The sequence below is a fragment of the Pempheris klunzingeri genome, chromosome 12 (assembly GCF_042242105.1).
Source record: "Pempheris klunzingeri isolate RE-2024b chromosome 12, fPemKlu1.hap1, whole genome shotgun sequence".
Lineage (NCBI taxonomy): Eukaryota > Metazoa > Chordata > Actinopteri > Acropomatiformes > Pempheridae > Pempheris > Pempheris klunzingeri.
In genome coordinates this window covers 9656882-9683636 of record NC_092023.1, presented here as the reverse complement: position 1 = coordinate 9683636, position 26755 = coordinate 9656882, and the positions used below count along the sequence as shown (strand labels likewise).

The 26755-nt window shown below is 41.4% G+C and overlaps 1 protein-coding gene across 1 annotated transcript in view; it reads left to right on the top strand.

Moving 5' to 3' along the window:
• The window catches only part of pcnx2 (pecanex 2), a 30549-nt gene extending 11147 nt beyond the window's left edge, over positions 1–19402 (top strand). The window contains exons 13-40 of the mRNA XM_070840918.1: positions 597–739; positions 1231–1384; positions 1657–1689; positions 2050–2221; positions 2406–2516; positions 2792–2883; positions 3238–3347; positions 3894–4002; positions 4568–4660; positions 4797–4947; positions 5617–5758; positions 5920–6097; positions 7240–7348; positions 7440–7569; positions 8653–8711; positions 8873–9088; positions 9178–9431; positions 10349–10582; positions 10935–11038; positions 11741–11885; positions 11982–12212; positions 13597–13754; positions 14347–14463; positions 15948–16126; positions 17148–17314; positions 17427–17501; positions 18052–18228; positions 19082–19402. Of these exons, the coding sequence (XP_070697019.1) occupies positions 597–739; positions 1231–1384; positions 1657–1689; positions 2050–2221; positions 2406–2516; positions 2792–2883; positions 3238–3347; positions 3894–4002; positions 4568–4660; positions 4797–4947; positions 5617–5758; positions 5920–6097; positions 7240–7348; positions 7440–7569; positions 8653–8711; positions 8873–9088; positions 9178–9431; positions 10349–10582; positions 10935–11038; positions 11741–11885; positions 11982–12212; positions 13597–13754; positions 14347–14463; positions 15948–16126; positions 17148–17314; positions 17427–17501; positions 18052–18228; positions 19082–19249 (4011 nt within the window). The 3' untranslated portion in view covers positions 19250–19402. The remainder of the gene's footprint in view (positions 1–596; positions 740–1230; positions 1385–1656; positions 1690–2049; positions 2222–2405; positions 2517–2791; positions 2884–3237; positions 3348–3893; positions 4003–4567; positions 4661–4796; positions 4948–5616; positions 5759–5919; positions 6098–7239; positions 7349–7439; positions 7570–8652; positions 8712–8872; positions 9089–9177; positions 9432–10348; positions 10583–10934; positions 11039–11740; positions 11886–11981; positions 12213–13596; positions 13755–14346; positions 14464–15947; positions 16127–17147; positions 17315–17426; positions 17502–18051; positions 18229–19081) is intronic.
• Positions 19403–26755: the final 7353 nt, after the last annotated feature.

Genomic DNA, 26755 nt, shown 5'->3' with positions numbered 1-26755 from the left:
AACAATCAATGAGATCAAATATAGATTCAATCATATATAAACAACAACATGGTCAAGACAGTTTAAAAATAAAAGTTGAATTCACAAATGCAATTAAAAATATGGTTTAAACCATTTGACACTGATTCCTTTTTCAATTTGCATTCCTACTCATTAACATCACAGAGAGTTTTACCACATCGAGTCCCCAGAGGGTGACAGAAATGCTAATCAACCGACTGTTAAATCAGATTAGTGTTTTCTCTCTGTCAGACTGTGTGACAGAAAAAATATGAGTCATCGCTGCTGTTTGAATCAGTCGTCAAGCGATTGGTCCTGAATTAGTGTACGTCAGTGCTGGATGCAGACCAGCATGGGCGACATGAGCTGCCTGGATTGCTGGTTGAGGCCAAAACAACACAGACTCTCTGCTGAATCATTAATGCACTGCCTTCTATGTGTTTCACATCATTAAAGTGATGTTGTTCTGTGTACTTTTAATGACTGTGCTTTGAATTATCCTCCGAGAGAAATCATGTTGATATAAAACACCGGTCTCCTGCAGTTGAACTGATGTGGGTACAAATTGTTTGTGTTCGTGTGCATGTGTTTGTCAGGAAGAGGACTCTTTGGATGAGTCGTCGGAGACTTCCACTCAGGAGAAACCAACCAGGAAGATTTATTACAAACTCAAACTGTTGCCTGGGAAGTGGATCAACATTTTATATGATCGACTCACCCTGCTTGCCCTTTTGGACAGGTAATACACAAAGAAACTTGCCTGTTCACACATTTTGAAGTCTAGAAATCAAACATTGCACATTATTCAGCTGGGAAATCAGTCTGGATAATATTTATATTAGACACTAGTGTATTTTTAAGATATTTTCTTAGATATATTCCATAAGGCTGTCAGCCACTAGATTTTTGTGGCCTTGTCTCTTTGTATCTAAAATGTTTGTCTCAAAAAGCATTCAGTGTATCTGACAGCACCATCTCTGGCATCAATATCACTTCACTTCACTTAGGGTCAATTTAGTCATTTTGTGTTTTTCCCCCTTCCAGTTTGATGAATCATGAATCAACATCATGTCTTTTCAATCGAATCATCAGTTGAGCAGCATATGAGCATCAATTTTGTGAAGAAATGATGCTCCTCTTGAAAAAAGAATATAGTTGATGCTTAATAAGCTACTGAATCCTCTACCATGACCTGCATCTGCATATGCTTTTTTTCTTTTTTTTGTATAGAAACCAGGATGTTCTGGAGAATCTAGTTGCGGTGTTCATGGCCTTCCTGGTTTCCTTCCTGGGTTTTGTGCTTCTCAACCACGGCTGCTTCAAAGACTTCTGGGTCTTCCAGTTCTGCCTGGTCATCGCCAGCTGCCAGTATTCCTTACTGAAGGTACCTAAACTTTACATGTGTCCAGAATGAGAAACAAATCAAAGCAACTGTTTCAGCATTCTGTAATGGTCTAAGGAAAACTATTTCATCACTAAAACCACCTTTGATTGACCGATGTGTGAGTCCATAGTGTGTTCCCTGGTGACCTAATGTAGATGAAAAGTAAAACTGACCTCTGCTTCCACTTACTTTCTCACTGCTTTCAACTGTTTCAACTTGTGCTAATTTAGAAATGGGGACTCAATATTTGCTTCTGTGATTTTGTTTTGCAGAGTGTTCAACCAGATGCAGCTTCACCAACACATGTGAGTTCCATGTTAAGAGTCTTTTTTAGAGGAGATATACAGAGTTAAGAAAAAACGTATTGTTGGTTGGCGTCATCTTGTGACTGCTGTTTCTCTTTATTGATTCATGTTGTCAGTCTTTGGCATATGTCATGAATTTGAAAGCAGTTCCCTTTTCCATCACAGAGGAAATGACATGAAAACAGTGCGAGACATATGGCCGTTCAACCAAATGTGACCCAGCTTTGAAGCAGAGTTTCTAATTGTGATTCAGTCAGATGCCAGTATTGTCCTGCAGGGTCTAGCAGTGAATAAAAACAGGGTGAAACTCTGCTGTTTTAGCTAAAATCCTAACTGTTGTGTTCATGTGTGTGTCTCCAGGGTCACAACCAGCTGGTGGCCTACAGCCGAGCGGCCTACTTCTGCATCTTCTGTGCTCTGATCTGGATGCTGGAGCAGCTGCTGAGGAGGAAGGACCTGCCCGTCTCCACCCTGTACGGTGTCACCATCGTCTGCCACGACGCCCTGCACTTCGTACGCAACCTGCTAGTGGGTAGGGATAAACGCACCAGGAGAGACACATGTGCAGCCTTCAAATCCAGCTATGATTCAGACACTCCTGCAGCTATTACACAACATATTTGTTGTGGTTTAATATTTGTTTTATTTCCTGTTCTAAACAGTGTTTTGTCCTTGAGAGATACTAAGACGTGCCTTTTGTTCAATGCATTAAACAGGTTTTACCTACTGCTTCCCAATTACCTTCCTGGTGGGCCTTTTCCCTCAGATCAACACCTTCACCATCTACTTGCTGGAGCAGATTGACATGCACCTTTTCGGAGGGACAGGTTGGTAAAACTATTTCTAATCTTTTGATTCGTGTGTACATGAATTCAGATCCTAGATGGATATTAATTTCAATTTTCAGTAAATACTGTAAACTTTCATTTCCGGGTGCATCTGTGGATCTGTGTCTGGTTTGATGCCTGTACGTATAATCTTAACATTAACATAACCTAACATGTAGCAGTCATCTGATGTTTAAAGCCCCTTAAAACTTGGAAAACCAAAGTTTGAAAAAAAGACCTGTATTTTCCTCCTCACTCTAATTTGTGTTTTTCAGCTGCTACGAGTCTCATCTCTGCAGTCTACAGCATCCTACGCAGTCTGATGGCTCTGTCTCTGCTCTACGGATTCTGCTTCGGAGCTCTCAAGGTAGAAATGAACTGGATATGAAACACAGCAGAGCATAGGCAGGAGATGGAAAAGTAGCCCCTTCTCCTCTACTCTCCTCGCCTCCCCTCCTTTTTCAGTTTTGAACTGAATGTGTGTTCATGGCCATTCTCCTGATTATTGCAATAGAAGAAGACGGGGAGTTCAGTTATAAATAGTGTGCAGCCAAAAACAAAGGATCGCTTGTCCCATCCTTCGAAAGTGAATACACTATTGCAGCAGGAGGGAAGAAGCTTTTAAAGTGGGATCTAAAAAAAAGTTGACTCTGGCTTTAAAAGTGATGGTTTGATTTGCACCGGTGTGTGTGTGTGTGTGTGTGTGTGTGTGTGGTTACAGGAGCCGTGGGATGAGCAGCACACCCCGGCTCTGTTCTCTGGTTTCTGTGGCCTTTTGGTGGTCTTTTCCTACCACCTCAGCCGACAGAGCAGTGACCCCTCCGTACTACTGTGAGTATCAGTGTGTGAGTGTTTTTGTGCACACACTTTCTTCTCTGTAGCAGTGTTTAAGTGAAAGATTAGAGAGGTGGATGGAGAAAGAGAGCTGGGTTCATGGACATGAGGAAGTGAAGGCAGATGGTTAATGAACAGTATGTACTGTACTTTACTCTGTTTTATATTGCATTAATATTTGTTGAGTAATGTTAACGCTGACTTTTACTTGTGAACATACAGTGAAAATCTTCATTCAATTTTGTTTATCTTCATAAACATTAGTTTTCATTTGTACTTGTTCTGCTCAAATATTTTTATTTCAATATAATAACAACAAAAACAGCACATGTGAATTTTGTTTTAAATGAAAATGCCAATATTTCACATGTGAGAATCCATATCCCACATATTTTCTGTTGTAAGGAAGGAATTTTTAGTTTATTAAGATATTCAGATTTTTCAATGTTCTAATGCCTTTAGTTGCTTAAGGGCTCATATCAAGAGGTCTGTTTATGTTAATCAAAAAATAGCATCCTACTCATAAAACATCTGTATTTACAGATCTCTGATCAAGTCAAAGATAATGCCTGCTTTGGTGGAGAGTGAGGAAGAGGAGGAGGAAGACACGGACAGCAAAGACCCACTGCCTGAGAAACTGCAGAACTCTATGGTAACTAAACACGATCGTATAGGAATAAACTGATGTAACGTGGTTTGGTGTCATCAGTGATGATGTTAGTGGAAGATAGTGACTAATGCCTCAGGTTATTATCAGCCATTGGATAATTTGGTTTTTCCAGTGTTCGTTTTACTCCACTGAGCAATAATCGACCAGGTTTTATTGTTTTGCTTTGCTGCAGCCCAGAGCCATATTAACTCATATAAAAGCACAATAACTATCATCAGAAAATCAATACAAATTCATACACACCGCAAGCAGGAAGACAGACTGACTCAACCTCTAAAACCCCAATGTTTGCTGTCGATCATTCTGCGTGATTACAGGGAATTATGCATCGCAGAAAACAAGCCTCCGGCCGCCTTTTACAGTATTAATGGGGATTGTGAGGCTCTTAACTCTCATCCAGCTGCTGTGTCTTTGATCTCCAAAGATTCAGCTCAGAATGATTAGACAGAAATAATCAAACACCTAAATGAGTCTGACAAATGAATGTGTTTTCATTCGGTGTGGATTTTTAATGATTACAGCACTCCCTCCCTCTTGTGCTCTGCAGAAGGAGATTCTGCTGTCGGATGTAGTCGTGTGCTCTGTTGCCTACATCCTAACCTTCGCCATCACTGCGAGTACTGTGTTTCTTTCGCTTAAGGTGAGATTCTTGTTTGTTTCCTCTTTCTACATGCTGCCTTTTTTAGTTTTGATCTCTGTCACATTGTGCAGGAATATTAGGAATATTAACAAATGTTCATGAATTCATTATTCATTGGATACCAACTTGTTTCCAGCCCTTTGTGACCATCGTGCTGTACGCGCTGGCGGGGACGGTGGGGTTTGTAACCCACTACCTGATCCCCCAGCTGAGGAAGCATCACCCTTGGTTGTGGATCTCCCATCCGGTCCTCAAGACCAAGGAGTACCACCAGTTTGAACCCAGAGGTCAGCATGTCTACTGGATGTAGTCCAGAGTAGTAAAACTCTGAATCAACCAGAAGTCTGTAGAGCACACACATGTATTATCTTGATAATAGAAAATGCTTAGAAATGTTTCATCCGCATCAGGATCCAGACCTGCATACAGTAAAAATCCACATTTTAATAGACAGTGATGCTGATTTGATGCAGGTGGCTATGATGTATCAGACGTGTTAGCAGCGTGGCTCAAGGGATGGCAGCGTCACTCAGTCGGTCCACCACTTTGGTCCAGACTGAAATATCACATGAACAAATATTGAACGAATTGCAACACTGGTACCAATATCTTTGGTACCCAGAGGATGAATCCTAATGACTCTGGTGACGCCGAGATTTGTCTTGTAGCATCTCCAGCAGGCCAAAGTTTTTACTTATCCAGTGAAATACTCCCTGACTTTTCTTCTCGCGCCATGATTCGGTCAACTATACCGCCAAAAACATGGCCTTGGCAGAGGTAAATAGAATAAGGCTTTCCCTCTCAAAATGGCCACATCAGTATGACTCCCCTTACTGAATAGCAGTTATATAACAAAAAAAGTTCTTCTATAAACTCTGCTTTATGTCTGTCTTTGTTCTAGAAAGCTGTGATTGTGACGTGCTTGTGTTATTTTGTCACCCTTGCATGTGCCGCAGAGGATGCTGTGCTGATGTGGTTTGAGCGACTGTACGTGGGGCTCCTGTGTTTTGAGAAGTACGTGGTGTACCCCGCCATCGTGCTGAGCGCACTCACTATTGATGGCTTTGCCCTCAGTCACCGCAAAAAGCTTGGAATCCAGTGAGTGGACACATACAGCCACAAACACACAGCAGCCCTTCACACACACACCTGCAGCGCCACTCTGCCTGTACAGCAGAGTGTGCGTGTGTGTGTGTGTGTATATGATGAACCCCCTGCTGACCTGCTGTCGTCTAAACTTTCATTTGCATCGCCTCCAGCTGTGATGTTCTCCTGACGACAGTTGCTGGTATGAAACTCCTGCGTTCATCCTTCTGCGACCCCAGCTTCCAGTTCCTCACTCTGCTCTTCACACTCGTCTTTTTCCATTTCGACTGTCCGCGCGCCTCAGAGAGCTTTCTGCTGGATTTCTTCATCATGTCTATTGTCTTCCACAAGGTGAGAGAACAAGGTTTGATGATACCTGGAGACAGTGTGTGTGTGTGTGTGTGTGAGCCAGTGTAATAGGGATTACAATGGTGTGCATCCTGGTGGAGAGATTGTCTCAGAGAAAATTCGGAGACACAGTTATCTCTCGCACACACAATTAGAAATGGATACAGAGTCCAACAGATACTGAGAAATAGAAACAAACTCATAACATTCAAAGGGGCAAACAGTTGAAAGTGCAAACATAGCAACACTCGAATACAAACACTCCAGTAAACAGATGTCTCTTGACAAGGAGAACTTTTACCACCACTTTTACATACAAAGGTCAGTTTTGTGTTAACGACAAGTAGATGAAGGCAGTGGTGTCGTGTCCTCTGTGCCTTTGAAGCAGCTTTGTCAAATCTGAGAAAATGACCCTGATGATGTCATAGTGATGTCATCCTGGTTATCTCAGCCCTGACAGGAGGCACACTTCTAACAGAGCGACCACGTTACGAGCTAGAGGGGAGAAGCTTGAAAGACGTTGGCATTCACCAGTCAGAAAGGGTCTAAGCAGAAGATCATCTCAAAAGTTGCTGTCGAGCTGCATTATGTCCGATCCAGCAGTTTTTGCAGTCTGACCCAAACTAGAGATTAAAAATCAGGATGCCTCGGCCTCTGCAACTTCAATTTTGACCTTTCTTTTGTTTTAAATTATGTCTCTGTTGAGTGCTGCAACTTAATAAAAGTACAACACCAAATCACTGAGGAGGACCCCTCAGCTGACTAAAAGTAACAAACATATTTTCCTTTTGATTTAAATGGTTTTACGATGGTTTATTGCATTGACACAATGAGCTGTTGACAGACCCCAAACTCTGTAGGAAAACATGAAATATGACATAATCAACTGAAGTACCTTTTGTTTTGTTTGTTTAATTTTCCATTAACACACATAGTGGAATAATAATAGCAATAATAATGATTTTACATGCTGACAGTTAGCCACAGAGGGCTTATTAATTTTTCATATCATATTTATATTCATATGAATGCAATTTGAATTAGATAACAGACTCTATAGAGATGTTTCATATCTGTTTAATAAACCACTGTTCTGTTTAGGTCTGATATAGGGAACTGGCTGTGTTGTTTCTGTTTCTGCACAGATGCGCGAGTTGTTGCTGAAGCTCCATTTCATCTTGGTTTACATCGCTCCCTGGCAGATCGCCTGGGGCAGCGCTTTCCATGCCTTTGCTCAGCCGTTTGCAGTGCCTCGTATCCTTCCTCTAAGACCTGTATGTGTGCACGATCCAGAGCGCTTCAGCACCTGCTTTTCTTTCCTTGACCGGCACGTGTGTGTGTCCAGACTCAGCCATGCTGCTGCTCCAAACTCTGTTAACCACCGTCTTCTACACCCCGCTTGCTCCCTTCCTGGGCAGCGCCATCTTCATCTCCTCCTATCCACGGCCCATCAAGTTCTGGGAGCGGAATTACAAGTAAGGCCCGTACGAAGTGAGTGAGTGTGTATTGAGTTTCCCAAAGAGTCTGGGTGTGTGTGTGTGAAAAAGTCCAGATTGAGGAAGTCTTGAAAAGCTGCTAGTTTTGTCAACAAATCCCAGTCTGATACAGCTTAATTCTCTGTGCCACAGACCTCCAATATTGTCCAAAAACTACTAAAAACACATCAGTGAGCCACACTACTGGACTGAGAATGAGACATTACTATGGACACTATCACTCAAATGGAAATGGTCCCAAACAGCCGCACTATTCCACTCTGTTTGAGTAACATTTGCAAAACCCTACAGTCCCCAGCTGTTTCAGGAAAGGACTGAACATTAACATTTTTAGTGTGCATTTTTCTGTTTTTTATTTCACCAAAGGAGAGATCAATCCAATCCCCTTGAGCTGAGCAGATTAACAGATAGACTCCATCCACTCTTTCTCTCTCTCTCTCTCCATCTTGCTCACCCTCACACAACGTAACCCCTCGGTTCCCTCTAACTTATTGATGTGAGAGACTGTGTGTACTTCTGCTCGCTGAAAGCACTCCAAAAATACTCCAGCAGCTTTGTTGTGCAAAACTCAGTGATTTGACATGAAGCAGCATGTGATATGGTTATATTTAGACGCTGTTTTCTGCGGTACAGCTGAAACTCGTGACACTGAAATCACTGACAGCATCATCTCTGCTGGAGTCAGATCTCTGTGTTTTAGTCAGTAGTTGTGCAGGTTATTAATGTCAATACCAAAACAGCAGTGACATCACAAAGTGATATATTGACAGTGACAACAATGATGTATATTTGAGTCCACCAAGGATTTCAGAAGGGCTGTATTGTCAGTATCAGCTGTTTTGAACCTTCTTTTAGAGGCAGCATTTTAAAATAAGTTTTGATTGGACTCAAAACTGATGTTTAAGCTGTCGTCCCATCAGCTGCTACATATTAATTCACCCTATCTGACATGACAAAGTCATCTGGATACTTTGTCACCATTGCATAAATGGTAACTTTTGGCCTCTTTTGGGGCTCAACCGTATCCATGTTTTTACTGTTTTTGTCTCCCGTCCTCTGCAGCACAAAGCGCATTGACAACTCCAACAGCAGGCTGGTGTCCCAAGTGGATAAGGAGACAGGTGAGATTTATCTAACTACACTTACATCAGTTACAGGCTACAAAAGACATATATTTCTTGTAGTTTACAGAGAGTAAGTGAAGGAGGGACCCGTCTTGGTCCTTTCCTGACAACCGTGCATCCATCTGACTGTTTTCTCCCTCGCTGTCCGTCTCTCGCAGGGTGTGATGATAGCAACCTAAATTCCATCTTTTACGAGTACCTGACTCGCTCACTGCAGCATTCACTTTGTGGTGACCTTATGCTGGGCCGATGGGGCAACTACAGCGCCGGAGACTGTTTCATTCTGGCTTCTGACTACCTCAATGCCCTGGTCCACCTCATTGAGATCGGCAATGGGTTGGTCACTTTTCAGCTGAGGGGTCTGGAGTTCAGAGGTAAAGTTTGACCATCCCTCCCTGCTTTATACCTTCCTGAATGAATGAATGAGCTAAACTGCTCTCACCTTCATTTCTCTCCATCCTAGGTACGTACTGCCAGCAGCGAGAGGTGGAGGCCATCACAGAGGGAGTGGAGGAAGACGATGCATGCTGCTGCTGCGAGCCGGGTCACTTGCCCCACATGCTGTCGTGCAACGCAGCTTTCAACCTGCGCTGGCTGGCCTGGGAGGTGATGGCCACCAAGTACCTGCTGGAGGGTTACAGCATCAGTGAGAACAACGCAGCCACGATGCTGCAAGTGTACGATCTCCGAAAGCTACTCATCACCTACTACCTGAAGGTACGTTTCATTTGTATTAATTTATATGCATTTTTTAGATGGTTTTACAAGTTTTTACGTCATTTCATTACTGTAGTTAAGGTGAACAGCATGCAAACTATATTGCCTCTTTACTAGGTAACTTGGCAACCTTGGAGTTTTTTCCAATGCTGTGAATCTTGACAAATAACTTTGTAACTGGAAATAACACTGTGGAGTAGTTACTCACAATTCTCCCAGGGAAGTTTCTAAAGTACAGAAGAATGTTTTGAATTGATTTGTATTCATGTATTCAATATTAACTACACAAGGCTAGATTGTATTATAAAAAATATGCCACTCTTTTCAAGCCTAGATCAAATAGACAGGGTGAATTAAGCTCATTTGTATGGGGAAAGAAAATATTCATTTTCTGGTTTGACTTAGAAAGCAGCTAGTCATCACTCAGCCCACAGAAACCCCACACAGTTATTATTACTGTACACATCTTATGTTTCTTTAGTTTCCTCTGGTTTTCACAGCCAGACATACTTCATGTGATCTGCTGTGATCCTGTAATGTCTTGTTGTCTGTTTTTAAGATGATATTTATGTCACAGGTATGGAACGGTACCAAGTGCTGCTTAAATAATGCATTTAACTTTTAACACACTCAATCACTGTCTCTACAGTAGTGGACTGAAAACTAATTATTCCCCTTGTCTAGGGCTCTTTCCAGCCAAAAGGTTAAACACTTTTATTGGCATATAAACCAGTATTTCATGCATTAATTGTAAATATAAAGGGTTGCTAATAGTGACTTGAGACATGGTCAGCAGCTAAAAAACACACCCATGTCTTTATGCTTTGCTTTCCTCATGTTTAGTATTTTGCTTTTGTCTGATGATCCTTTTCCGCACCCCACTAACTGTCCCTCCCTCCCTTCCTCTCCCCTCTCAGAGTATTATCTACTACCTGGTCCACTCTCCCAAACTGTGCACCTGGATCAAGGATGCCACCATGCAGGAGGCGCTGCAGTCTTACACCAAGTGGCATCACATTGAGCGCGATCCTCAGGTCTTTAGTGTGAAGATCGATGAAGACTACGTGCACTGTCTGCAAGGGGTGACGCGTGCCAGCTTCTGCAACGTCTACCTTGAGTGGATTCAATACTGTGCTGGGAAGATGGAGACGGTACATCACTTAGATTACTCAATCAAACTTCATATGGATTTGAGCCACTGGGGGATTTTCTGCTGCTGTTTATTATAGCTGTCATGTTTATCACGGTGTGTGTGTGTGTATAATCAAATGTGGTCCTGGAGATGCCTATTGCAGCAGGAACTACCACAGAAGAGGTTTTTAGTGCTTTGTGAGGTGTTTTTATGTCTGTGTGTGGACAGAGTTTGTCACTTTGATAGAACTCTTATCATCCTTTCCTTATGAGAAGAACAACACAACATTTTATCACCATAAATGCATCATGGGAAAGTCTTTGGCTCATTCTTCATGTTTTCTCCATCTTTGTCTTTGTTTCCATGTCCAGCCTGTGGACAGCGATGAAGACTCTCCTTTGGTGACTCTGTGTTACGCTCTCTCTGTCCTGGGGAGGAGATCCCTTGGCACGGCATCACACAACATGTCCAACAGGTAAACCTTGTTCATCACCATGGTGGCGCTACACCTCCATTTGACATTTTGAACAGCTATACAGCAGACCATTAGGTAGGTAATGTCAGTTACACAGTAATATCTAACTAAAGTTAAGTAACTTATATTAGTTTATAAGCCAACAGAAGTGATGCTGACTGTAATGGTTTGCTAATTAATGAAATATTTATAATCTAAACCGCACAAATAAAATAAAAACACTAGGGAAAGAACAATATACCACTTAAAATCTAAATCTCGTAGTTAATTCATCTAAAAATAAGATGAAATGTAATCCATCCTGAAGTCTGTTTTTTCTGCATTCAGGATTGCATTGAATAGTAGATAGTTGGAAATAGTTGATATCAGTTTCATGTTTTATTGAATAGAAAAATGTTATATAATTGTACAATTTTACAGCTGAAAAAAGGGTTGTGTAAAAACAGGATTAAGAGTTATCAGTAGCCATAGGCATTTACCTGCAGTTTGACAGACACACCAGAAGGGGGCATTAGTAGCTAAAACTTTAAGCATACACATCATTTTAACAGATTTCTGTCACTGGGCCTGTGACTTTCTATCTTTGTGTGCTTTACATTCTAAAAAATACTTAATAATTTCTTAATCTCCCACCTCTCATCCTCTCTTCCTTTCTTTTTTATCCCCCACCCAACCAACAAACCCCTGATTCATGCCCCAAAGTCTGGAATCATTTCTGTACGGTTTCAACACCCTGTTTAAAGGCGACTTCCGCATCGCCACCAAAGACGAGTGGGTTTTTGCTGATCTGGACCTCCTGCAGAAGGTGGTGGCTCCTGCAGTCAGGATGAGCCTCAAACTGCATCAGGTAACGTGGACTGTGCTTTTAAAAGGCTGCTGACATTTTTGTCTAAAATCTGATCAAATTCCACAGTGATGCATCATGCCTTTCCTGTCATCTCAGGATCACTTCACCTGTCTGGAGGAGACCGAGGAGGCGTCCATCTTGTACGAAGCCATCACAAACTACCGCAGCAGCCTGGTCATCTGCCACGAGAGTGACCCCGCTTGGCGTAAGGCGGTGCTATCGAGCCGCGACACGCTGCTCACACTGAGACACATGATCGATGACGGCACGGACGAGTACAAGATCATCATGCTGTACAAACGCCACCTCAGCTTCAAGGTCATCAAGGTAAAAGGGCTGAGGGTGGAAATGAGGGGTTTGTATGAGTGGGAAGTATTTTAGTTTTCAGGTGGCAGCTATGGCTCAGACAGAAAATGTTGGTACGAAAAAGTGCATGAATAATGTGAGATGGTGTGAAATGCCAAAGAGTGCATGAGTGGCGTTGACTGAATGCAAATGTGTCAGCTTTGCAGTGTGCATACAAGATGACAAACCTGCCTATACAAACTTAGACAAGGTTTTTGTAACTCATCCCAGACGTGTGGCACCAAACATCAGCCACAATCACTTCCTCTGTCTGTGTGGCTGAGCACCAATGTGTCTTTTTGTTGAGAAATGGCTGCTGTTCATTGTTACTAAAACGAAAATATGTTCACAAGTGGTCACTGAATCCCATCTCAGCTGAATATATCTGGATAGATGGTAGTCGGTCTGATCTGTGCCTGAGCTCCAAGACAAGGCCTTAATGAATATGAAACATTAAGAGATTAAAAGCAAACTTAAGAAAAAAGTTTTTATCAACCCATTGCACAAAATGACCACAACAGGGTTGCTGGTCGATATTTTCGACTCTGCAGCTACTTGAAGTGCTCTAACTCTGCACTTTAAGTTAAACTGTTCAACACTAGAGGATGATGTCAGAGGAACAGTTCAACATGCGCTTATTTGTTTTCTTGCCAAGAGTTGGATGAGCAGATCGATGCCGCTCTCAGATAACCTGATCGTATTCAAAGGTAACAAAATCTGCCTAATAGCACTTTGGGTTATACAAATAAGATATGTGTTCATTAGTGAGCTTCAGAGGTGTTTGCAGGCAGATATTGCCACCCTTGGACAGAACCATGTCAGCTGGTTCCAGTTTTTGTGCCAAGCTACAGCACATAAGAGCATTTCCCCAAAATTCTGACTTTTCCTTTAAATATGCAGCTATGGGCAGGAGGCAATGTGCTTAGCTTATAGTAAAGACAGGGAACAGGAAGAAAGAGCTAAAGCTCACTAATTATCACGCCACAGCACAAGTTGTTACAGCTCTTTTTGTACAGATTAAACAAATAAGATATAGTGTGTAAATTAATTAGCTTTAAAGGTGCTGGTGTTTACCTTTGGCCATAGCCAGGCTAGCTGCCCCCCCTCCATTTCCAGTCTTTATGTCTTCTCATTTAACTTTAAAAAAGCAAATAAGCATATTTCCCAAAATGTCAAACAACTCATGTAAGTAGGGTTACGCAAGGTTTATCAACCCATTCCACTAAATAGCCACATTCTATTTATCTCTGTGTTAATAGGTTCTAATCAGTCTTTTCTACCCTGTGATTACTTTGTTAAGTGCACTCCTTTCCTGCTAATTCTCAGCCATATTAAGCTCCAGTTGTTCACTCGTCCCTCTCTGCAGATCAATAAGGAGTGTGTGCGAGGTCTGTGGGCGGGCCAGCAGCAGGAGCTGGTGTTTCTACGGAACCGAAACCCAGAACGCGGCAGCATCCAGAACTCGAAGCAAGCGCTGAGGAACATGGTCAACTCATCCTGTGACCAGCCGCTGGGATACCCCATGTATGTCAGGGTCCTAAAAACATATTAAAATATCTTAAATTCACATTTACTAAGGGCTGTAGAAATATTCAATAGTCCTAAATACTGTTTGGGAAGGTGTTAAATATTTATATTCTAAAATCTACTCCAAGAACATTTAATTTTTGATGAAATCAGTTCAGAGTTGAATTCTAATGTCTCTGTCATCCTGTTACACTTCTGCTACATTGAACACATAATGTATGCGACTGGCTGAAAGACAGTTTTAGTGATTAATATCATTATTCATATCATTATCATTGCAACAGTTGTTCTTTAACTGAACCAATTATTGACATTTTGACATACTTTTGAACTGATAGCAGATTATTTAATTATATTTTCACATTTGACCTTTATATTTATTGCAAAATAGGCCTTAAATTAAATAAACAGCGTTATTGAAAAGTCTTAAAAAGTCAGCTTGCTGATCCATGCAGACACCCTGTGTGTGTCATTCTACGCTGCGCTGGCTAGAGCATGGCACGAACATCACAAGGTTTTAGGAATGCATTTAAAATTTGCATTTATGAAAATGTCTGTGTTGTTGACATTTATTTTCAATATTTTTTAGGTATGTGTCACCACTAACAACATCATATGCTGGAACACATCGTACGCTCCGCAGTATTGGAGGAGGGGCTCTAAGCCTTGACGCCATTCGTTCCTGGCTCTGCTCTAAATGGTTGAGGTCAGTCAGAAAGAAACAACACATTTCCTCGATTTCATCTCAGTCGAGAGTGCAGTCTGTATTTCATTTCCTCGCCCCAACCTCCCCAACAACTCTCCTGTGACTGTGCTCTTCAATTAACATTCTTCACATGCTAAAAAAAGACTCCCTTATCATTTTTTATTTAGTTCAGTCTGGTGGGTATAAAGACGGTGCGGTAATTGATAGATGCTGGCTTCAGTTGCTGGAATAACCATCAGTCTCTGAGGGTCCTTGAATGAGACACTCTGGAAAAGAGGCTCAATGAAATTATTACTTCTAGCCTCAAAGGTCTTTTATAATGAAGTTCAGCTGAGGGTTTTGAGGTGCTAAGATTTTTTCCGTCATGTGCAGCTAAGATGTATCGGGGTACGCAAAATGTAACGTCTTGAGTGATAATTTAAATTTTGGCATCTCTAAATAATCATTGCAAACACTGCTGAAAAGCTGGTTGTATTAGCCCGTGCACACACAGGCGATGTGATGTACAGTGTGTCCATCCACAGCAGTTAGTTTAGCTGATAAATGTTAAATATGTTTTTTTTTTTTAACTGTTAAAGAGGGTGCAGAGTCTCCAGGAGACACATGAGATGATGGTAACTTATAATGTTTACTTACTCAGCTGGGTGTATTTGGTGTAACTCACTCTGGATAAGGTGCAGCGTAACTGCAGTGTAATGCTCCAGCTGCCTGCTGAGTGAGTGCTTCTCTGTGGATTTACTGATATTGACTCTGTGGAAGTCAGTGCTGGGGAGAGACATCCCCGCCAGCTTAATGTAGCCTTAAATACATGGACAGGGATGGTGGGACTGCACACTTGAGAGGAAGACAGGCCTGAATTGCAGAGCGGGAGGGCAGCCAAAAGATCTGACTTTTGTTGCTCCTTACCTCCCTGCTTCCCCCTCTTCCCTCCTCTTCCTCTACATCCTCCCCCCACTTTTCATCTCTCCCTCTGTCCTCTCTTTTCTCAGCCCCTCTTTTACACATTACCTTCAGCATAGCTTATCGAATAGGCGCTGCATTAACCTCTACAGGTCAGCTAATGGCATGTGTGTGTGTGAATGTGTGTGTCTTTGTGACTGAGTGTTTAAGCTTCTTAAGAGCTGAGTTTTCCTTTCAGATTAGATTAGATTGTTAATCTTGTTTCATCGCACTTGAGTTAAAGGCGTCGTCTTAATTTCACTAAGTAACCAAGGAGCCGAGGAGACTGGCCGTGGCTCGTCAGCTCGAGCACATTTAACTTATTTAAGAGGAAGACTGCACTGGTGTGTGTCACATATGCTGGCACAGTTACATAACATCTCTCTCTCTGTAAGTTTATGTGTGTGTGTGCTCTTAACCAGCTGGAATAGCCGAGCCTTGCAAAATTTTTGATGGTCTTTTGCCAGTTTGTGGCCCTTGCACTGATGCGGACATGAATAAATAAATCAGAGCTGTGTGTGTGTGTGTGTGTGTGTGTTCTGCAGGGTGCGTAAGGACAACCTGACCAGCTGTAACAGCGGTGTGAACATGGAGGATGTGGACTGCGGTGCCGGAGGTTCATCCTCGCTGAGCCACAACCGCCCGTCCTCCGTCACATCCAACAGCCTGAGCCTCTACCAGCACAGAGCCAGGACGACACACAGCCACAGGCACCACAACGCAGGTACGCACCAACAAACCCTTACTGTAGCCCCAACCACAACCTAACTCAAGAACCTAAAATCAAGCCATAATTCAAAAGAAAACTTGTGCAGAGCAGCTTTTGGTTCCCACAATGCGAGTTGGCTCTCTCTCTCTCTCTCTCTCACACACACACACACACACACACACAGATACCAGATCAGGTACTACAATATAAGCAGGGATACAATAGCTTTCGGTGTTATTATTTGTTATTGAATACTTTTGTATTTAAAGTGAGGCTACGTAACTTCTAAAGGCTGAAATGATGCATTCTTCCCCTCTCATAAGAAAAGTTGAATTTATTAGTAATAAAATGCACCCTCAGGGGCTTTGATGCTACAGCTTTACTCGGTCTGGGATGACTTATAGGTTATATTGGCTAATGTTAGCAATGGATACAGCCAGCTCAGTCTGTTTGATGACTTCATGACTCTCCACTTGTGCTACTGTTGAATTTACATGGGCTTAGACTTTATGTTCAGTTAACAAACGTAGACTTTAAGCTTGTGTTTTAATGTAGATTTAATCATTATTTTATTTAACTGCTGCATTTTATCAAAGGATAAAGGAATGAAAAGACAAAAAAACTGAGATATAATTTAAAGATATTAGTGTTCAGTAGGAACTAATGCACGGGGTAGAGAAGTGTTAAGAGACGGACTAACACATTGTTTGTTTTGGTCTTTCACGTGACTTATCCATAATAATTTAGTTCTGGTTTGGCCACTTCTTTTAAGGTTTGTGTTTTTAAGACAGTTTGGTGCTGAATATGTTTGCAGCAGATACAGTGGAATACAGCCATGAACCTTAATTACTTTAAAACTCAGTAACTGTAAATTGAACAGTAATCTGATCCCATGTAACTTAATTTAAAGTCATCAGCCTCAACGCAAATAAAACATCATATTTACACACCTGGTTTAATTTGAATGGTTCTAATTATATATTGGATTATAAAAGTGTGTATTTCTTAGTGTGTGTGTTCATGTGTGTGTCTGCAGCTAGGAGAGAGTACCGCAGTCGGTCAGTGCAGCCTCAGAGTCAGCGTCCCCCCGTCACCAGCCAATCAGGGCCCATCCTGGACTCAGGCTCCACCCACGGGCTCGTCCAGCGTCTGTCCAACAGTCAGCTGTCCTTTAACACCTCCATAGCCTCTATATTCTCCCAGGTATATACACACACACACTTTTTGAAGCGGCCTACCTTGCTCAGTTGTAACAGCCTTTAATGTGATTTAACGAAGAGAGTAAAGCCACAAGAGGATCTGTCTCTCTCCTCAGGTCCCTCGTCTCTCAGGAGCCGGTGGGATCAGCTCGCAGCTCCAAGCAGCGCAGCATCAGCAGCGCTCCAGCCAGGTACAAGCTTGTCACACTTCTACGTATACACACGTTCTGCCGGAAAACACAATCAATCAATCTTTATTTATATATTCATAACAGCGTTACCTCAAGACGGTTTCCATAAAGAGCAGGTCAAGACCAAACTCTTTAATTAAGAGAGAGACCCAACGATTCAAGAATCTCCACATGTGCAAGCATCAGGATTCAACTCTGGTCCACAGATGAGGACTTTTGTGAACTGATAACTTTTTCTATATTTTTCAGGACTATCACAGAGACACTTACTGCACACACAGATAGATAGATAGATTGATTGATTGATTGATTCAGGGTTTCATCTTTGTCATAATTAAAACTCATCCAAGACAAGTACACAGCTGCTGGCCAAAGCATGTGATCATAGAGTATTTTTGACCACAAGTTATTCTTAGACACGGCCTGCTGCCTTTGATAATTGTTTGTGCATGTTTATACTTGTGTTTGTCTCTCTTGTGTTTGCACCATCTTACTGTACACGACTATATGCAAGAACTGCATTTTCTTCCTTTGTGGTGCCGTTCTTCAGGTCTCCTCGTCTTCGTCCACTCTCAGCCTGCTATTTGGGAAGCGTAGTTTCTCCAGTGGCCTGGTTATATCTGGGCTGTCCGCTGCTGAAGGGGGCAACACCACCGATACTCAGTCTTCGTCCAGCGTCAACATCGCCATCGGGCCCTCGCACAGGTCCAGCAGCAGGGCCACGCAGGTAGGGGAAAAATCAACAGGTAGACATGCGGAGTCCCCGTGTCTTTATACACAGCGCTGTCTGAAGGAAGGGGGCTACATGAAAAGATTGATACCACTCTCAGTGGTTCTAGTTGTTCAATATTTGCACTAACCCTAACCCTAAACAACAAGATATAACATGTTAACGAGTCAGTCGAGCTGTTTGCCCCAGGTTCTAGTCTTTATGCTAAGCTAAGTACACCATCTCCTGGCTGTGGCTTTTTATTTAGCTTTCGCGTCATTGTCTCCTCTAACTCTCAGCCAGAAAGCACAACACCAAATCTTTCCTTTCAGAGGTATTCGAATGTCATGGACAGACCATAATGACGTGCACTATAAGCATAGTCATGCTCATCAGTGAAAGACCATCTTCCATATTGGATGTGGCATGAGCTTTTCTCTTACGCCACCCCGATGCCAAAATGTCAGTGGGATATTAACTGTAGATCATAATGAAATTGGCAGAAGTGAGGCACCCTCAGGACAAAGTGTACATTTATAACCCAACTTCTGGTCAAGTGCTCTTAAGGGCTTTTAACATTGCACTTAGCCTGAGGCCAACAGCTCCTGTAGCCCCAGGCTAAGAAAGCTTTCACACCGGCGCATTCAAAAGTGGGCTAACCCAGACTTTAGCTTCGTTGGCCATTCTCAGGAGCACGATTAGCCCCTGAAAATCAAGTGAACCAGGGGCTAGAAGGTGTCAGTGCAGGGCCAAAGTAACCTATGGAGTTTACTTCCCGTTCTTCGAGGATGTAAACATCAAAGTCGTGTGTTCCAATGGACGTTTAACCCTGGTATTCTATTCTATGTCTGTTGCCTCTTCTCTTTCTCAGTGGACATCAGAGCCATATGAGAGTATAGACGCGACCTATCCCAACGCCGCCATCTCGGTGAAAGACGGCGCACAGTCAGGTGACCGAGGCTGCAGCCAGGGATTAGACAAGACCCAGGACGACTCAGCCTCAACAGCTCCGGAAGCAACGGATCAAAAGACTGTCTGAGAGAAAAGAGAGAGAGAACACACACACACACACACACACACACACACGAGAGTGCCCCTAAACAGAGAATACTGTGTGAACAGTTACACACATACACACACACATACAGAGGATTGTATGAGAGAGCACCCATGCACACCGACCTGCCTCATCTCCTGCCCTCATGTATGCATGTGGTCTCACCTTGTTGTCTGAATGTAAACAAGTCTGAAAACATGATCTTGGATCTGATGGAATAAAGACGTTTTTAAATGAGGCCGCCTCTTTCTACCTCTGGTTATGTCACCTACGGTTTGTTATGGAGGTTCATATTTATGTTGGGATGACGCCTTATTGTTACTTTGATTCTTGCAGTACTACCTGTGTGGTTTTACCCACTCTGCAAAAAATACATTACATCACTATTTCTTGGTCGATTTAGAGGATTTTACCTTTGGTCATTTTTCTCTAAACATCATTTCAGTGGATACAGGGCAAACCCATCAAATGCTGTTTCTGGAAGTGTCTAACAAACAATGCCGTGTTTGTTTTCCACTTTCCAGGAACTTTCCAGGATGATCCATATATTGTTTGATGCCAGCATGTGATCCTTAAGATCTTTTGAACTCCACTTAGCATTCTGAGCGCCCCAGCCCCAAGGCCCAAGAAACACTGTAGAGGAAGTGATTCTCTACAGTGTTTCTTGTGATAACAGTTTTTCTCCATTGCTTTAACACAAAAATTGGTTCCTGTAGCACAAAAACCCACACCCACATGTCATTCCAAAAAACACACACACATTTCCAACAACACTAAACACTATCCACGTTTCCGTGCATGTCAGTATTCAAAGCTCTTTCTGCAAAACGTTACACAAAAGTGGCCAAATAAAGCAATCACTGCGCGAACAGACTGTTCATTCAGTACAACCCATGCTCTAAATAGAATCAACTGAAGTTGTGACAACCTAAATTCAAAGGCCACATCTTTTCCTTGGTTTCCAAACACTAAGCATCAGAATTTTTAACACATCAATCAGAGGCAGGTCCATGTAGTTTGGAACAGGGGAACAGACGAGAGGAAGACCAAAATACTGTTTTTAGATTCTGCAGGTTGTATCTGCTGGTTAACTCCCACATTTCCAGTTAAAGAAAGACACAGTCACACTTGGCAAAAATCTATTAAGTATTTATTGTTAGTTGTTACATTTAGATTTCTTTCTCTAGCAGCACTATTTAAATTACAGATATTCAAGGGCAGTTACCATAGATTGGAGTTTTCTCTTAATGCAAGATGTCATCGTGTAAACAAAGACAGAGACTGAATCCTAGATCAAGATGTTAAAGGCTGATGAACAACAATTTTTATGTCTTTTGAGATAAAAGAAAAAAAAACAAAACAATGACTGGAATAAACCTCCCGTTAAAAATAAATTACAGTACAGTACAAAACAATTTAAAAATAGTGAACAGCTTTTTTGTGACACAGTTACAATTTCAGTTGGATCTGATATGGTTGCTTGTAATCCACATCAGTCACGCTTCGAAATGTTCTGTTTACAAAGTCCTCAGGTCTGTTGGTTCCATGTCAATGAAGTAGATTATATGTGCATGATAAAGAGAGATGATACAAACCCACGACAGCAATGTGAAAAGACAAATAACAAAGTGTGTTTCGTGAGGAACATTTGGAGTCCAACAAAATGTGAATTTATCTTCCAACAGTTCATTTGACCCCTTTACATTGAAACAAAAGGTAGATTATAATTTTGGCAAATAGTATCCACCAAAGTAGCATTGCTGTACTTACTGGGACAGTCGCATTAAACCAATGTGCCAGGCAAATTCAACCATGTTTTTCCTTCTTTTTTGTAAATTTTACATCACTCATTTAAAAAAAAAAAAAAAAAAATCTACTCCTTTTAGTGGATTAGTTTGACATTTAGGAAATACACTTAGAGTTAGATAGTAGAGTAGATAGAAGTTGATCGATCTTCTCATTTAACTCTTGCAGTGGAAGTGTACTTCCCAGAAAAGTCAAACTATTTCTTTAACAAGTCTACAGTTTTACACAGCTACTGTAAATTTGTTAACCAAGCTGAGTCTTTAATAAAGAAAATCCACATTTCCTAAACTAGACTTGGTGTAAATATTTTTTTTTATCTTGTTTCTACTGTTCTTGGTGAAAACTACAGTCACATCTGTTTTGTACTATCATGCAGAGAATTGCTAATAGCAACAGAATTAAATGTTTCTCACTATGTACAAATTCCCGAATGCTCAGTGCTGTTAAATTTGTACGCGCTCCACCTTGAAGTACAGATATACATCCCCGTAAGGCGAGGCCAGATGAGACTTGTCCCTCCCTGCGCTACTGCACAACAGAGGATGATGTTTCGTCAAGGTTGGACTAATAAGACAGAAAAGTCTTTGCAATGCTACAGTTAAGGGATTCCTGCATCTCAGGGCGCTTTGGACAGCGACTGCTGATCAAGGATTGATGATCCGTTTCCTTTGATAAAATTCAAAATCATGATGAAAAGCAATCAGATCCTTGGGCAGCACGACCCTGAAGGTTAGGGACACAGTGCTCCGGGATGTTTGAGGAAGTTGCACAATCTATTGAACTCGTGAGCTCACTCTTGCTGGCTGCTGTTCGAAGCTCAACTGTCATGCTCTCATCTCGACATTTTAAGTCTGAAAATTAGAGGTCACATTTGCTTTTTGTGGCAGGGCAAGGCTCTGCAAGAGAAAGTCATTTCACCCCACGCTGCCTTGGTGACCACTGGCGACCACAAGGATAAGACGTCACCTGCCTTGATGTGAATAAAACAGTCAGGACTTCAGTTGTCATCAAAAGCTGTCGAGCAACCAGTGAAAAATAGTGAAAAGTTGAGCTCGACTGACCAAACTGTTGATTAAAAAGCCTGCTGCACTAGCACTGTCCTGGTAACACTGCTCTGCAAGTCATGCATGTGGAAATAACCAACCATAGTCTATATTTGTTAATACAAAGAGGGTCATTTACTCATTCTGGCAATTCATAGGACACTCAAAACAAATAACCGTCAATATTAGTGAAACATACTCGAAGAAAAATATGAACCTCTCAAAAGAGTTTCTGATATTTTTAATTGTCTGCATACTGCAGTACTTGAATACATACTCATACAGTATCGTTTATAGCAAATAACTGAATTATTTCATTTAATTAGCAAAAAGCATGCTGAATAGAAAAAATGTCACTTTTTTGAATTGCCTAAAAGTGACAGTAAAATTCTTTTTATTTTCACCTGTGGATCATCTCTCGATGACTGTTATCTATCTACAAAGGCATGACAAAAAACCAAGAGGCTTAGGCATCTAAATCAATAAAGAGAAAAGTGATTGCCTAAAACTGTTGAAAACCAACTTCAACCAGTACCTGCGCGAACATCATCTCTTTCCTAAAGTAGCACAAACGCCTCTGGAAGAGACAATATGAGGGTGACAGTATTCGTGGAGGAGGGACAGACTTCAGTATGACTTTTGGTGTAAACCGGGGTCGCCTCTGCTCTAACCGCTAATGACAGTGTTGCATGTGTGATCTTACAGAGAGAGAAAGTGAGACTGACGGAGTGAGAGAGAGACAGAAAGAGATCTTGAGGTATGTTGTGAAGCATAAAAGAGGCACCAAATCCAACTGAGAGAACACACACGAAGCAGGTTGAGTTTTGAGCCAACATCAGCCAATAAACCTGTCGTTCTTTAGCCATGATGCACTGTGAGCAATTGTACGGATAGAAATCTATACAACATCAACCCTCCTGTGTCCATTTCAGTTCATCAACGCTACTGTATTAACACAGTGATAATCTGACTGGATGTGGCTACAAAAAAGAAGAAGTTGAGGGATAGAAAAATAAGTTGCTATTGTTTGCTGATGATACGGTGCTGCTCTCATTTAATTACAAATTCACAACAGCTGTGCGGTGTCCACTGACAAACAACAAAAAGATGATCACGATAAAATGTTAATCATTTTATGGCGAGTGGAACAAGTTTTTTTCTTTTATTAATGAATTATGGGTTATGAAATGTGACCTATGCATGGACAGTGCACATCTCAAAGGCGGACACCATTAACAGCTCGGCTTGTTTCCAGGTTCGCTCCATCTCAGCCCTTCAAAGTGAGACTATGTAACTTTTGAATGAAGAAATAATACAATCCCACTATAATTCATTAACCCCATATATACTTGGTCTGGTGTGACCACTAGCTTCTAGTGGCTAATAAGCAAACGTTACAGAGTCAGTTTGCTCACTTTTTGACTTGACTCTACTCGACACTTGTGCAACTTTTACATGTTTTCTCATTTGTCCTTATCCCGTAATTGTCACCTGTTGCAACAAAGGCCTTTGTTTGACAAAAGTTTCATAGTCTTGCTTTAAAAATATCCAAATATTACAATGAAAAATGACAAGGACAAGTCCTGGGCGGCCTTCTTTTACCTCACAGGCTGGGGCTGGATTACAATGTTTGTCACAGAAAGTCATGATGTGGTCGCTCCTTAAATAAATCAAGTTTTCCCCTCAGTTAGGAAATACTGCACAGGGTCAGCTACTACTGTTGTAGCCTGTGTAATGAGTTTTCTTCAGTCAGTCATTTCACTGCTGGTTGAATTCCAGTCATCTACATCATCTTACCAAGACTCCAGCACACAGCCACATAATGTCAGACAACAACACATTTATTTGTTTTCAGCAAGGTTTCTTTTTTATCATCACGAAGGCATATACTATTTTCTCTGTATATTACTTGTTTTATATATATATATATATGTGTGTATATATATAATATTTATATAGAAACAAAAATAAGTATACATTTTTGCTGAATAAGATTGAAGAATATCAGCAAAGGGCAATGTAAACCATGGTCCATCTAAAACAGGTGAAAGGTGCGGCAGTTCGCCCTTTCCCAACTCACCCACAGTAACAGATTTGCATAGGCAAAAATGGGATTAGCCCTTAGACAGTGGATTCCTGAATTCTTTACAGAGATGCAAAATCTAGTTCAGCTCAACACAATTAAAAACAAATACACACATAAACAAAAAAAATAATGTCAACTAGGCCAAGCTCTCTTTAACCCTTCCGGTCATATACATAGTCATTTTTCTGTGCACATTTTGTTTACAGTGTTAGGCTTCAAGTAGATCTAAAAACAACTTGTACATTGACAACTAGATGTGAAATAAATTAACCAACATGAGAGGTAGTGAAAAGCCTACAGAGACGTTTGTTGTTGTTTCTTTTTTTTTTTATACAAAGGAAAAAAATAAAACGTGTCAGTAAGGCCAAAGCTTCGCAAACCTCCTCCTCCCCCCCATATCGGGACACTTTCAGCTCTTGACCTTTTTTTTTCAGTCAATACAACCACAGCCACCTTTTAAAAAACCCGCTCACTTGGTACCCATGGAAATCTAAAGACAAAAATCTAAACTCAGCGATGACACTGCATCACTTCACATCACCGTCATTGCTTGTAAAATCCACATTTGAAACGCAGTTATTAAAAATAAACAACCGTGTACTTTTCCCCACTGTGTAAAAGTCACAATAAATTAAGAGGAAAGGACGTAAGCAGAAAACTTGGCTTTCTGCGGTGTCTGTCCTCCCTGTAAACCCTGTAAAGTGCTAACAGAGCTAGCACAGGGCAGAGTGTCATGCCAGCCTCAAACCTGCTGGCTTCTCTGCTCACATTGGGGACAGTTATCTCCCCACTGTTACGAGTATTTAATAAGGTACACATATCGCACAATTTATAAATGTAAACTTGGTTTAATTGCACCATGATTTCATTATCTGGTTCTTGGTGAAACATTCTCATGTTCATTACTATATAGACTCAGCAACAAGGAAACATAGCTGTACTGTGCAGAAGAGGGTGTGAAAATTGATTCAATATAAGAGTCGGTCAAATACTGTTTTCCTCTGCTTCTGATCAGCTGTGTGCATGCATGCACAGCTCTTCAGCAAAACAGCTTAACAATGTCAGTCAAGTCCTCATGGGTATTACTGTCGCCTACATGCGAGTACTGTATCACTAAAGATTAAATACAGTATATTTTCCAATAAGGATCATTATTGATTTAGTCTTTCTCTTTTTACTTGAGTTTGAATTGCTGATTTAAAACCAATACCTCACGAGAGCTCTTGTAGTGACACGATTGCTTGGTTTTGAACTGGAACTTTCATCCTGTTAGTGTCCTGTTTTTTTAACACTGCAAGTGAAAATAAGTCTGCAGGAAAACTCAAAATCCCATGATTCCATAGACTCCTTTCCATTTAGGCTCTCGCAGATGACCCAAGTTTCTTTTTTAAAGATAAATTGAATTATCTGTTTCCTTACTTGGTTCCTCTAGTAAAACTTGCTAACTAGAGGCAACCAGTTTTCAATTTTAAGTAATCTGAAAGGCGTCGTGGTTCGTAATCTATAGGTTAACCTTCTGACAATTAAAACCAATCTAACATAGTGGGACACAGCTTCAAAATAGACTCAGATCTATAATCACTATCTACATCCAATTGCACTTCAATAGTCTGCTAGACATCCTATACTGTCTACTTTTAAATTTAATCTAGACCAAACTTGGCACGTGAACTTCAGGTAGTTAAAGGAAGTGGCAACATGGATGCCTACATTTATCAGTGAGGAGTGGCACTGTTTCATTGACACTTTAAGACTGCACTAACCATTAAACCAACCAACAGGTATGCTATCCATCATGTGACATAATCAATATACTTGGAGGTCCAGGTAATTAAAGAAAATAGCATATACTGCACTCATGCACTTTCTACTGCACACCCACAGGCCAGGAACAAAGTTCAAGTTCAAATGTTCACATCATTAAAAACAAAATGTCCTTTTATATACTAAAAGTGTTAATGGGACATTTGGCAAGACCCCCTTAAAGTTTCTTTTTTTTTTCTAAATTTTTCTGTTAAGTGTGTAACTGTGTGTAACTATTGTACACACGCATAGCCATTATCATCGCATGCTGTCAAAGTCAGATTAGAAAAACAAACCAGAGTGTGTGAGGGCTGGCAGTGGGATGGAGGGTTAGCATGGCTAGCACAAGCATGCTAACTGCTTGCCCACAGCATGCTGAAACCTAGTTAGCCTTGTTGAAAAGGCTAGCATGTAGCGTGGCAACGCAAACATCTTTGCTAGCCCGGTACGGTAGCATGTAAGCATTATTTCTACCAACCCTCCTCACTAGCCCTGGTAAAAAAAAATGAGTGTCTTGAATGGGCAGTAGCTAACTACCATACACTCTCCCAGCTTCATCTGCCGGAGAAACAGACATGCACCGAAATTGACCGAGACTCTACAGCCTGCTGACAGGTCACATCTCTTCACAGCATCTTTGACATCATGTTTGGCACCCGGGTCACGTGTGTGCGGCGTGATATTAGACGTCCAACTCCAAGGACTGTCACGTCACCTACAGCATCTAAAGCTAGAGCCTTACAGACAAAG